General features: G+C 40.7%; 1 protein-coding gene across 1 annotated transcript; it reads left to right on the top strand.

Annotated features, from left to right (window-relative positions):
* The first annotated feature begins 3,915 nt into the window (after positions 1-3,915).
* On the top strand, positions 3,916-9,042 carry LOC147331211 (potassium voltage-gated channel subfamily A member 10). The gene is made up of 2 exons (XM_086293377.1): positions 3,916-4,398; positions 5,354-9,042. Exon 2 carries the CDS (start codon positions 5,518-5,520, stop codon positions 7,207-7,209), a length of 1,692 nt encoding a protein of 563 aa, XP_086149503.1. The 5' UTR covers positions 3,916-4,398; positions 5,354-5,517; the 3' UTR covers positions 7,210-9,042.
* Positions 9,043-13,504: the final 4,462 nt, after the last annotated feature.

Here is a 13,504-nt window from a genome sequence, read left to right as displayed (position 1 = left end):
AACGCAACACCTTTGTTACTGCTCCCATTCCCCATGGGATGGACGTAGAGACCTAAAATTCATTCTAGATACACAATATAACCATCCCTCCCAAACAGTGGTCACAAATCAGTCCAAATGTGTGGTAGTGGGCACATCTGCTATATTGAGATAATCCATCCCACCTCACAGGTGTGCCACATCAGGATGCTGATCTGACATCATGAGTAGTGCACAGGTGTACCTCAGACTGCCCACAACAAAAGGCCACCCTGGAATGTGCAGTTTTTTTGCGCTATTGGGGGTCTGGGGACCCAGAACCGGTCAGTATCTGGTGTGACCACCATTTGCCTCATGCAGTGCAACACATCGTCGCATGGAGTCTATCAGATTGTCAATTGTGGCCTGTGGAATGTTGGTCCACTCCACTTCAATGGCTGTGCGAGGTTGTTGGATATTCGTGGGAACTGGTACACGCTGTCGTATACGCCGGTCAAGCACATCCCGAACATGCTCAATGGGTGACATGTCCGGTGAGTATGCTGGCCATGCAAGAACTGGGACATTCTCAGCTGCCATCTGCCCTGAACAATGTGAACCATGATTCATCCGTGAAGCGCACACCTCTCCAACGTGCCAGACGCCATCGAATGTGAGCATTTGCCCACACAAGTCTGTTACGGCGACGAGCTGGAGTCAGGTCAAGACCCTGATGAGGACGACGGGCATGCAGTTGAGCGTCCCTGAGACGGTTTCTGACAGTTTGTGCAGAAATTGTTTGGTTGTGCAAACCAATTGTTCCAGCAGCTGTCTGGGTGGCTGGTCTCAGACGATCTTGGAGGTGAACCTGCTGGATGTGGAGGTCCTGGGCTGGTGTGGTTACACGAGGTCTGCGGTTGTGAGGCCGGTTGGATGTGCTGCCATATTCTCTGAAACGCCTGTGGAGACGGCTTATGGTTGAGAAATGAACATTCAATGCACGGGCGACAGATCTGGTTGACATTCCTGCTGTCAGCATGCCAATTGCACGCTCCCTCATTGCTTGTGGCATCTGTGGCATTTTGCTGTGAGACAAAACTGCACATTCCAGGGTGGCCTTTTGTTGTGGGCAGTCTGAGGTACACCTGTGCACTACTCATGATGTCAGATCAGCATCCTGATGTGGCACACCTGTGAGGTGGGATGGATTATCTCAATAAAGCAGATGTGCCCACTACCACACATTTGGACTGATTTGTGACCACTGTTTGGGAGGGATGGTTATATTGTGTATCTGGAATGAATTTTAGGTCTCTACGTCCATCCCATGGGGAATGGGAGCAGTAACAAAGGTGTTGCGTTTATATTTTTGTTGAGTGTATTTAAACTACCCAATAAATTATAATATAGTTTGGACACAAAATTCTATTAGTCAGAAGGTAAATTTACCTGTGAGATTTCACAAATAGTCATGTGGGGAAAAAATGTGTTTTCCCAGGATTCTTTGCGGTCTGTTAGAAACAAAACAGCCCATGATTCAACAGCAGCTTCTATATAATATTAATTTAATTCAGTAATGTTTATGGGCATTTGTTTATTCACAGCTTTCTTAAGGTCCCATCACAACATTTCCATCAGGTTGAGATCTGGACTTTACCTGGACAACTACAATACCTTGACTCTCCTTATTCAGGCATTCTGTTGTAGACTTGGGATCATTGTCATGTTGCATGACCCAGATTGGGCCAAACTTTAGCTGTCGGACAGATGGTCTCACATCGACTCTAGAATACTTTGGCATACGGAGGAGTTGCCCAGCTGATGCTGATAGATACCAAATCACACTTAACAAACATTTAACTGAGGCCAATAAAGTATGAGATGAAGCACTAGGGTTTTGTGCAGCTTCTTTCAGCATTCCACAGTCTGACCAAATTTCCGAGGAAGATTTTGGAAAGTGTCTTGAATATTTTACGCACGTGAATAAACTTTCTCACTGTAAAATAATGGACTGCAAATGCTTGAAAATGGCCTTAAACTGCTTCACAAACTGGTGTGCAGCAACAGTTGCTAAGATCACTGTTAATGTCTTTTCTTCTTTGCAATGTGTTAACACACAGCTGAATGCTCTAGACAGCAAACTGCCAAATTGTCTGCTTTTATAGAGGGGCTCACATTTGCTGATAATCAGTTAATCAACTATATTAATCAACTACACGGCCTCTTAATCTCTATGGAAGTATAACTATCTTTTTGGCATGTAGTCACTGTAGTCACATACATATTTGCTCTGCAAAAGTATACTTTTTGCAGAGCAAAAGAGAGATGAATCAAGCATTCTAATAATGTATTTCCTAGTGCTAGTTAAAGTAAATACTACTCTTCATTAGATCAAAAAGTAAATGCTGGATTTTTACCTATGTCAGTGTTTTCGGGGTGTGACATTGCTACGGTTACTAAAGAAACTTGATACTTCTTTCAAATATTGCAAATTTTAAGCTTTCATAAGCTGTTGTTACTATTTCTAGCAGGTGTCCATGGCTCAAAGTCAGGCTCCATAAAGGTGTGCAGGAGGTGATTTGTACCCATGCAGCGTCAGTATGGTTCACACAAGCCTTCACGTTGGAGAAAATGCTTTGTCAACACACTGTGTTTATCAGTAAGGTGACAGTGTCATCGGGGAGAGGGCTGAATATTGGGAGGGAGGAGCTATGGATGATGGATTGAGGGCTGCATGAAAGGGCAGAGGGAGGGACGTTATCCCTCTGGTACCTTGTCGGTACTCGTGAGACAAGTAACACTGCAGCAGCTGCAGTCCACGTCATCCTGGAGCTCATATCTCAGGCATTTACCGCCCCTTTCCTCATTTCAGTGACAAATCGTTTTGCAGAGGAATACATCGATTATTTACCCTCTCAGCCTGACTCATGTAGTATATGAACACCCCTCGCTGTCCATCTTCCTGTCCTTCTTTGCCTGTCACAAATTCTATTATGAAGTGTTTAAGTGACAGGTCATGCTTCGACTGACTGCACTCTCAATGACATGTCCAGGATATAACAGGATCACACAAGAAAAAGATCCCTACATATTGAGAATGTTGACCTAGCTGGGTGATGTTTGCACATGCAAGTCTCTGTGTGGCCATGCTCTATGTGCATGAATTTCCCCTAAGTTAATATTTATGAATGTACATGAGCATGATGTTCATGTGAGAACACATAATGACATGTCAAGAGGTGAGTGTTGATGATCAATGGGAAAGCACAGACTGTAAAGTCTTAATAGTTTTCTGTGACCTTGAAGCCATGTGAAGTAGTCCTGCTCAGTATTACAGGGGCTCAGGAGACAGTCGATTCCTGGCTGCAGCAGAGCAAAAGTGAGATGAAGGAAGGATTTCTGGTTTCCATCAACTGGTTTTATATCCAGTAACATATTAATCAAACTGTGCTGCCAAATAGGATGACATTCTGAGAAAGTGCAAGGTTATGTTCAATTAAACTATACTAACTAGTATAGCATCTCTGTAATTAAAGTATTTCAATTTGAATTGGACTTTAGCTGCTTTATTAATCTGACAAAATCTCAGTTGCAGAAGGTGCAGAGGTATTTAAGTCTTCACACCTCAAGGGGAGAGCACAATCAGAATATACTAAACCCCTGTGAAAAGTTCAACCATTTATCAATAGAATTCACTAAAATATGTGTTGTAATTCATATTTTTCACACACTAGAATTAGCACGTTATAGATTTGCATCACATGTTTGCAGAGCCATTGTAAAAAGCAGATTTCTGTTAAGATTTAGAAAACAGTTGTGACAGTTTTGTCAATGGCAGGTGAAGTAACAGTTCACATCTGTGTACATGTGTAAATAAAAGGGAGGTGAAGCCCCTAGGATGATGTGTTCTTCTGCTTAGGGTAATAAGGGTAATGGCAAGTATTGTAACAGGGAAAAAATATGGTTAAATCCCAAGGTGAGGGTGGGTTGGATGATCCTGTATGTGGGTGCTTACTCTGCAGGAAAGGCGGAAAAGAGGGGGTCCCACACTCCCTTTGCCTCATCAAACAGCGATTGGCTCCTGCGGAGTAAATCTCCTATCACAGAGCTTACCTATCTCCAGTGGTGGAGGAGGGAGGAGGGAGAACAAAGCCAGGTGACCCCCACATTTAAAGTACAGTGAGTTCGCTTTACGTGTGTTTTAGTTTGTCTGTGTTTGCGTGTGTGCGACTGTGTACGTTTGTGAGTATGTGTGGGTACCTCTGGCATCTCTGGTTTCGTATTCGGTGTTAAATTACCCAGTGGGAGCTTTAATAGAGCTTGAGACACTCTTGATTGTGAGTCTGGATAAGGGAGAGTGAAGGGAGTGAAGGGGAGCAGAGCGGAGCTGCCAGGCAGGATTAGAGAGGACACAATAACTTCTGCAGAGCGGGGACATGGGTGAGTGGTACAGGCATCTGCACACAGCTGGATTTAAACTTTTAACTTTTTAATTGAAAATTTGGACGTGATTTGGGAGCGCTTTGATGTTCAGACCTTGTTAAGGTAATATCATTTGTTGTGTCTTTCAGTATCATCTTGGTGTGAGATAATGCTGAGTTAACTCAATTTTAAGGTTTCTGCAGCAAAAAAAATCATTATAATAATTGATTCAAATGTCTGAGATCCAAGAACTCTGTCCAAAATGCACTTTTTTGTCCGTTTTTTTTATTGGGCTCAGTAACTCCTTTCCAAACATATATCAATATACCATTTCAGTTGTTTGCATAACCTCTATATAATATTCTTACATAAGAACAGACTGTTACATTATCTGCTACATTGCAAGTGGAAACTGAGTCCCAAGTCTGTCAGGGCCCTTGGTGTCTAGTGGACACAGAGGTTGCAGCCTTCGAGCGTGTGTCAGGATTTGGTTACCTGTCCAAACCAGACAAACAGAATGATAAACAGCCTCTTAGAGATAAGGTAAATGTGATGCTGATAGACTATCCTGAGGCTGAACAGCGTCTGGATGGATTAAACAAGTCACTAGTTAGGTACTTACAGACAAACATTTAGATACTGAGACAAAATAAATGTGCTTTGGTTTTGATGAATCTCTGTTTTCAGTCATAAATGAAAGTTCAGATGTTTTTCTATAATGAAACAGCTTTGCCATACATATCAGCAATAATACCATCCATACTCCATGTAAGCATTTTTAGGGCCGAATTTGCCGAGTTTGTGTTTTCGTTTAGGTTATCGGAGAGAATTTGGGGGGTGGTGGGGGGGGATAACTGCACAAGCAAAGTATCAGATGGCTGGCACTCTGCTTATCTAAACAGGAGCTGACAGAGGTGTATTGCAGCATTTGTCCAATTTCACAACATTCCTTTTTCCCACCCCTATTTCACAGATTACACAGAGGTCTGAACCCAAAAAGTAGTGTACAGCTGCCTGAATGATAACCAGGAGGAGGGAGCCCCTGCCAGGATCTTCCGTGTGGCACTGGCTGTGGTGTCTCCTCTGTCTACAAAAAAACGTTGATAGACAGAGCTGTGGCTAGTGACAAGACAGGCAATGGAGGTGCCACTAGTTAATTTTGAGAACATGGATGATGTTGGCATCAACCTGGGAGACCCAAGTGATTCTGGGTACCCAACCTCACCTACATCAGAGGCCGCTGATCAGAACCTTTTAACCCAGCGTTTGACTTCTCCTCAACAGTCACCACACAGAAGACGACGCAGCCATCAGTCTGGTGCAGAGGGGCTCTCACCTTCCACTCCTCTTACACTGACCACCAAAGCCAACTCCAGCAGTGGCAGTTTGATCTCTAATCTAAAGCTCCTGATCAACAGTGAGTCTCCCACCAACAGTGTCTTCAGTAAGATGCCGAGGGATTATTACGAGAGTGAAGATTTGTTTGAAAAGCACTACATGGAAGAAAAAGATGAGAAAGTTGTCATCAATATTTCAGGACTGATGTTTGAGACCCAGCTCAGCACCCTGAATAAGTTTCCAGAGACACTGCTTGGAGACCCTATGAAGAGGATAAGCTATTTTGACCCAATGAGAAACGAGTACTTTTTTGACAGAAACCGTCCATCTTTTGATGGGATTCTCTACTACTATCAGTCAGGAGGGAGAATCCGCAGACCAGCCAATGTACCTTTAGATGTATTTGCAAATGAAATTGTTTTCTATGAATTGGGTCATGAAGCAATGGAGCAGTTCCGTGAAGATGAAGGGTTTATCAAAGAGCCAGAAGTTCTTTTGCCCACCAATGAACTCCAGCGACAGTTTTGGCTACTGTTTGAATACCCAGAGAGCTCCAGTGCGGCCAAATCTGTTGCTCTGGTTTCTGTCCTTGTTATTGTCATCTCTATCTTCATATTCTGCCTAGAGACTCTGCCAGAGTTCAGGGAGGACAATGACTTTATTCCGGGTGTAACCCAATTTATCAATGGCACCCGAGAAGATGCTAACCTTCATCAGACCACTAAAAACCTGCTAGCATATTTCACTGATCCCTTTTTCATAGTGGAGACTATTTGCATAATTTGGTTTTGCTTTGAACTCGGTGTCCGCTTCGTAGTGTGCCCAAGCAAAAGTGATTTCTTCAATAACATCATGAATATCATCGACATCGTCTCTATTATTCCTTACTTTGTAACCCTGGGAACAGAGCTGGCTACAACACCTGATGACGATATGAACTCTAGTCAGAACATGTCTTTAGCAATCTTAAGAATCATCCGACTAGTGAGAGTCTTCAGAATTTTTAAGCTCTCCCGACACTCAAAGGGACTTCAGATTTTGGGGCAGACCCTGAAAGCCAGCATGAGGGAACTGGGCCTGCTAATCTTCTTCCTATTTATAGGAGTCATCCTATTCTCAAGTGCCATCTACTTTGCAGAAGTGGATGAGCCCCAGACACAATTTGTTAGCATCCCTGATGGCTTCTGGTGGGCTGTGGTGACGATGACCACTGTGGGTTACGGCGACATGTGCCCCATCACCATGGGAGGCAAAATGGTCGGCACTCTCTGTGCCATTGCTGGTGTCCTGACCATTGCCCTACCCGTCCCTGTCATCGTGTCCAACTTCAACTATTTTTACCACCGTGAGACTGAGCAGGAGGAGAAACAGGTGATGGATGCAGCAGCAGAGGCTGCCCAGAAAATGTCAGCTGCAAATAAGTGTGGAAGCACACTTTCACTAAACAAAAGTAACAGCACCTGGCAGAATGAAAAGAATGGCATGCACTGATAAAGAAACTCAAGTATTTATTTATATAAAGGGCATGAAAAACAAATGGACAAAACAAACATATCCATTAATAAGATACACTGGCTAATCAGTTTATCTTTCTCTCTATTTTATACAACAAACATGGCAGCATTTGTGCAGATAAATTACAGTATTAATAAGAACCGTGTGGTCCTGTGGCAACCAGGATAGGCTCCAGCCACCCTGCAACTCTGACTTAGATAAAGGGTTATGGATAAATCTATGGATGTATGTTTGACGATACAGTTTTCACAGAAGTTGTCTGCCTGCATGTGAATGTGTCAAAGTGCAATTACTACAACTACTGTCAGTTACCTTTATGAGAATGACTGAAAGGTATAACATATTATCTTTCATTCAGTGCACTTTGAAGAAAACTGTCATAGCAATTATGTACTTGAGGCAAATACTTAATCTTGGAAAATGTTATTGTTAGAGTAAATACTGTAACGACGGGACAGGCAGTTGTATAATGTCCCTCTGGGCTGTATTAGCAGACTAAGTGACGGAAGAAAACAAATCAAAAATTATTTTGAGCAGCAGTAGAACTGGAAGTATATTCAGTACTCATATTACATCACAGTCCCATGTCAGTCTATACTTCATCATAATCAGCAGAATCTTGAGAGGACTTGGCATGATTTTCAAGGGCAGATGAATGTATCCAGGCAAAAGGACATCAGCACACGCAGTGACTTATCAGCAAATCTATTCTTGTGGAGAAGCAGCGCTTCTCCATATGACACAGCATAACAATATCTGTGTGACAAACAGTTGGCACATTAGCATGTCCGCCATAAATCTTTTAGATGGCTGAAGAATATAAATCTAATATAATAGAGTATAATGTTGTACATGCAGTAGTTGCATGAAAAAGTTTCAGCTTTTAAAATCAACTTTTCTTTTATTATTTGGGATTTTGCTCCAAATTATGCACATTAGATATATGGATCACCTTCTAAAGTGTAATGTGAATTTACCCTTTAAAAAACACATCAATCCAATGCACTTAATGCTTTTTTCCACATATCTCTTAAGCACTTTTGGAATTTTGCACCATCCACTGTTGGCAGGGGAAAAAAATGTGTAAAAAAAATGTGAAAGAACATGTGTCTTCAGTTTGTATCTAAGAGAGCTGGAGAAAGGACAAAGGCAAAAAAAAATTGACTTTGCACTCTTATTTGAACATATCTCCATTTGCCTTCTTTCTCTCATTTTTAACTGCATGGCATAGTGTGCTGGAATGAGGTTTACTTCTTGTTATCAGCAAATGAACCTTTGAATATTTACTGTGGCTGAATGCATTGTAGTATTTTAACCATAATAGTAATGAGCATTGTATTCCATGTGATGGGAAAAGCCAATACCTTAAGTGGATTTGAGAAAAGAAGAGAACAAATGATAAATGTGCACAGTTTATTTGAATTGGTACTATATATGCATGCCACATTTTGACCTTGAAAATGTACTGTATGTAAGTTTATGAAACATATAAATACAGCTTGTACTAAAGTGTAAATGGATATAGTTGAAAAACAGTTGGTACCTTTCTAATAACCTCACAATATGCAATAATGACGTGACGTGCGGATGAAAAAAAAATGTATTTTTCACCCATGGAAAGAGCAATACCTGTAATTAAAATGCAATAAGGTGACATCAACGTCACCTGGGTACTCAGCACTTTACAATGTCATGAAGCACTTAATATCTAAGGACTCTTACTGTGTGTGTCAACATTGTACAGTTCAAGTCATAATTTGCTGTTTTATTTATTCAGCAAAGAGTGCCTTTCATTAAACGTGTATTCTAAAAGTGTGAAGTTTCCTTAGATAATTTCTTTTCTGGGATGAAATGCACCTGTGTTTTAATTTAAATGTTTAAAACATCTTTTTCTCCCCTGTGTTTAATAATAATGGTGATGAATGGAGGTGTAAGTCTCAGTGTATAGCTTTAGGCATGAATACTCATTAACGCCTCATGTTAGCTGTTATTAACGCCTACTCGCTGTTGGTTCTCTGCTGATATCATGATGGCATCCCTCTCTGTATCTTCAGGTTTCTATAAAAACTCATGCCTAACACTGTGTCACATCACGAGACAGAAAAAGTCAGGCTGTTTTAAATATTGATGTATATCAAGACTGGAGGAGCAGATGTTTGTCATTGTGTGTTCTCTAAAAAAAAGCCTATAAAGAATAGAATTTCTGTCAGAAATAGGTGTGAAGATCAAAAAGGGATTATCAAATTATAGAGCAATCTAAAAATGGGGGGATTTTGAGTCAAAAATGTGAAATAGAAACGTGATTAGCTTTTCCTTTCTATTGGCAAAGCTCGTCACTGGATGGAGAAATTCTAATACTGTGTGCCTAACAATGCCTTTGACTGGGATCGTTTCTGAAGCAAAAGCACCAAATTAAATATGCAGACCTTATGAATCATTTATAAGACTATCTATCTTGGCTTCTAAGGCTAGGCACTGACTATTTAACTTGTCTTACTGTCCCATACAGTCACAGGAAGGAAACATTTTCAGTTGGTATGTGTAAACGATATCAAGGTATTATGAGTGTAGACTTTATATATCTAATGCATTTTTTGTGCTAAGTCTTTCCTCCATCAAAAACGTAGTTGCAGTGTTTTCATGCTGAAACATACTGACTGTTTTATTACCATCTGTTTGGAGCCCTGTCCGTGTCTCTAGTTAACACTCAGGTCAGCGGGCCACCATTCTGCCCCACTGATCACTGATTGTACAGTGATAGCCCAAAGACAAGGTCTGGTAGCATTTTAGCATTTAACAGACAGGTGGCTCTGGCAAGGTCAAAGCTAATGTGAGGCTATCATTTATAATTCATTGGGTGTTTAATGAAGAGATCACATCTATCCTGCCTTACAAAAAGATTCACCCCAAGAAATCCATTCAAAGCAGATGGTCCAGTCACTGTGACACAGCACACTGTACTGCACCCCTTAATGGATCTAAAAATATCACTGTTGCATGACTCTGTTTATCCTTTTACTCTCCAAGTTAGTGACAAGCTCTGTCTCGTTGCTTTAAAAGAAAACAATGGACTGGTCTCACATGAAAGCTCAGACAATGAGTCTCATATCAGTAGATTGGGTTACTGTTTTGTCAGCAGACACGTTAAGCCAATTTCAAAGCTGCACAGACAGCAGCCTGTGTACTGTAGTTCACACCCTCCTGAGGGCAAAGTCACTTGGACCTCTGCAGCTTGTGTTTGTAATAAAACTCTAAAAAGTCTCCAGTTTCTTCCAGTGACTTGGATGCTGGAACAAGCCCAGTAAAAACAATGCTTGATGACCTTGTTGTTATAGAGTTTTGATCAAAGTGTGAAGGCAGCGCTGCAATGAGTGGCAATGCAATCCTCACAGCTTTAATATTGATTAATACCTACGGTATTACTTGAATCATTGATTCTGTGCCATGAGTTTACTGACTGAGGACTTTTAGACACGGCTTCTGCATTACTCTTATAGCCTTTTTATTAACTAAAGAACTAATATGATGACCTTAGAAAAACAAAACCAAAGAAGAGCCGCTTTATAACAAATGAGCAGTAGATGTTTGGCACAGGACAAACCAATCTTGCAAGGTACTCCATCTGCTCTCTCAGCACTCGAGGATGAAGAACAGAAAGGTCGACGTACACCTCTTTACAGTGGAGAGGGGATCAGGCATCCTGGCACTATGTGATAACACGATGCTCCACAGATGGGGTTTTGTTGGGAAGTCCTTTCAACCGTTGTTTTGTTTGTTCACCTATGCCGGAGATCATTTATGTTACATCTAAAATGTAATCATCACGCATGAATCAACTTCTAGGTAATAATTAAAGAACCTCATATCTCAGTCCTCCTTATTTGGATAAGGCTGATGATATTTTATGTTTCTGATTGTCAATAAATGTCATAAAAAAATTAAAACAATGAAAGGATCATAGTAAATGTTACTTAATATCATAAGGTAAAGATCAGATATCATTTAACATAACCCAAACAATTCCTTCTTAGCAAGACTTAGCAACCCTCTCTTATATAAAAGTGACGTTATTTCTGGTACTTTCTGAATCCTCAAAGTTTGGCATTTGGCGAAAACCATCTGGGTTTTATGACACCATGTTATGAAGAGACCATATTTAGGTGAGTTGGAGCTAACTAATTTTTTACGTTAACATTAGCAAGTTTAATGTTGACGTTAAAAAATAGCAATTAGGAACACCGCAACCAAGTAGTCATCCCTACAATACTTCTTTGAAGTCCACCAGCTGGGGCGTTGTAATGTGACTAATGTAAGTCTAAAGTCTGTGACACAAGACAATATCAGAGACAGACATGTTTGCAAATGAGAATTTTAAGACACCCAGAAACAAAACATACCCCAACGGACTTTAAGCCTGGATTATAGTTAGTGACGGACACAGTCACGGATAGCTCAGTGCATGCGTAGTTGGTGCATTGTAAGGTAAATTATCCACGGACCCTTCCATTCACCGTCCGTTGAAGAAATTTACGTCACTGGAACCCAAGTGGACCCCCTTGGACTCTGGGACACGGAAAGTATAAAACTAGCTTTAGACTGTATAGATTTAACATGTAGACACAGATCTCTGCTGATTATTCATTTTTGTTAATTGACTAGTTCATTTCAAAAATATAAATATAACTACATTATATAACTACAATAAATTATAAACAAAAACCAAGGCAAAACACAACAAGGTGTTGTGGATATCTCTATATACCAAGGATTTTTTCACATTCTCCAAAAGGAATAGAGTGAAGTTTACACATACATGCGGTTTACACTTTTTAAAATAAAATAATCCTAGACTTAAGCCCAACCACCTGGTGTTTAAACTGTCAGTCTGTAAGGGTTAGCCAATCAAAAGAAAGCTGATTTCAAGGAAAAATGTCCTAAAGGCAAAGGAGCTTAAACAGCTGTTTCAAGCATCTTACAGTATAAAAAGCAGATTACTAAGAATTAGCTTGACCTCTAAGTTATGCAAAAACTACTTTAGTGGAGTCCAAGAATTAAAAAAATATTGAGGCAGAAATGGGCAGATTAGGTCCACTTTAATTTAAATAGATGTGTTTTTAAAAACAATTTCAAGGATGAGGAAAATTAGCAATAGCAACTAAATTGTTGTTAGTTGACCGTGGCTCAGGGGGTTGGGTAGCGTATCTGTAACCGGAAGGTCGCCGGTTCGATCCCCGGGCTCTCTGTCCTGGTCGTTGTGTCCTTGGGCAAGATACTTTACCCTACCGCCTACTGGTGTTGGCCAGAGGGTCCAATGGCGCGATATGGCAGCCTTGCTTCTGTCAGTCTGCCCCAGGGCAGCTGTGGCTACAACCGTAGCTTGCCAGTGTGTGAATGCGAGAGTGAATGAATAGTGGCATTGTAAAGCACTTTGGGTGCCTTGAAAAGCGCTATATAAATCCAATCCATTATTATTATGCCATCCTGTAGATGTGCTAGCTTTGGGCTGACAGTTAGCCTCAAGTGGCCATTTTCATGAACATGGCGGTTTATGCAAAATATACTGCTCTACTGAATAACATATATAAAAACAAATAAATTATTTGTTTCTATTTTATTCTTATTTACTAAAATCTGTAGTCTCCAACTGTTAAGATCACTGAGCTTTGCAGTAAAATTGGATGCACTGCTTAGATTTATGTCTTAAGTGAACTGGATTTCCTTCCTCTTTAACATCTACAATAAATGTGAAACTATGTTACACATTAACAGATTCCTGCTTGTATTTCCTTTCTGATTCAGCATTAAAAGTATAAGGACTTTGTTTCAGAAACCTCTTAAGTTGTTAAATGACATGATGATGAACTTACATAACTCAGTTTCATTTTCTGGTGGCTAGCTTTCAATGCATCATATACGCTATTACACCATTTAATCAAAAAGCCTCTAGGGTGTATTGTACAGCAGTATTATTGGCTAGAGACATTAATGTAATCACTGTATGCCCTAGTATCTGTTTATATGTGTTTTGTTAGCACAGCTCTGCATTACCTGGGTAATACTCATCTATCATTTTAAGACTGGAGAGTCCCTAGACAGAGGATGAGTAATTATTCAAACAGATAAAGATTTACAGCAGGTAAACGCGCTGTGGCTGCTCCGCTGCACTGCGTCAGCCCTGGAGGTCAATGACCAGATCTTGTGGGACGAAATGTGAGTCTCACATTTGTCCAGCTTAAGACCCATGAAAAATGAAAAAGGTGACCTGAAGTAT

The sequence above is a fragment of the Aulonocara sp. 'chitande type north' Nkhata Bay genome, linkage group LG5 (genome assembly GCF_057382095.1).
Source record: "Aulonocara sp. 'chitande type north' Nkhata Bay isolate Kocher_YH1m ecotype deep benthic linkage group LG5, A_spYH_male_GT1.1, whole genome shotgun sequence".
Taxonomy (NCBI): Eukaryota; Metazoa; Chordata; class Actinopteri; order Cichliformes; family Cichlidae; genus Aulonocara; species Aulonocara sp. 'chitande type north' Nkhata Bay.
The sequence above is the reverse complement of the archived record's forward strand: the minus strand, read 5'-3'. Positions and strand labels throughout refer to the sequence as shown.

Excerpts from the sequence above, each read along its gene's own strand:
- LOC147331211 (XM_086293377.1), top strand. The coding sequence starts at position 5,518 with ATGGAGGTGCCACTAGTTAATTTTGAGAACATGGATGATGTTGGCATC.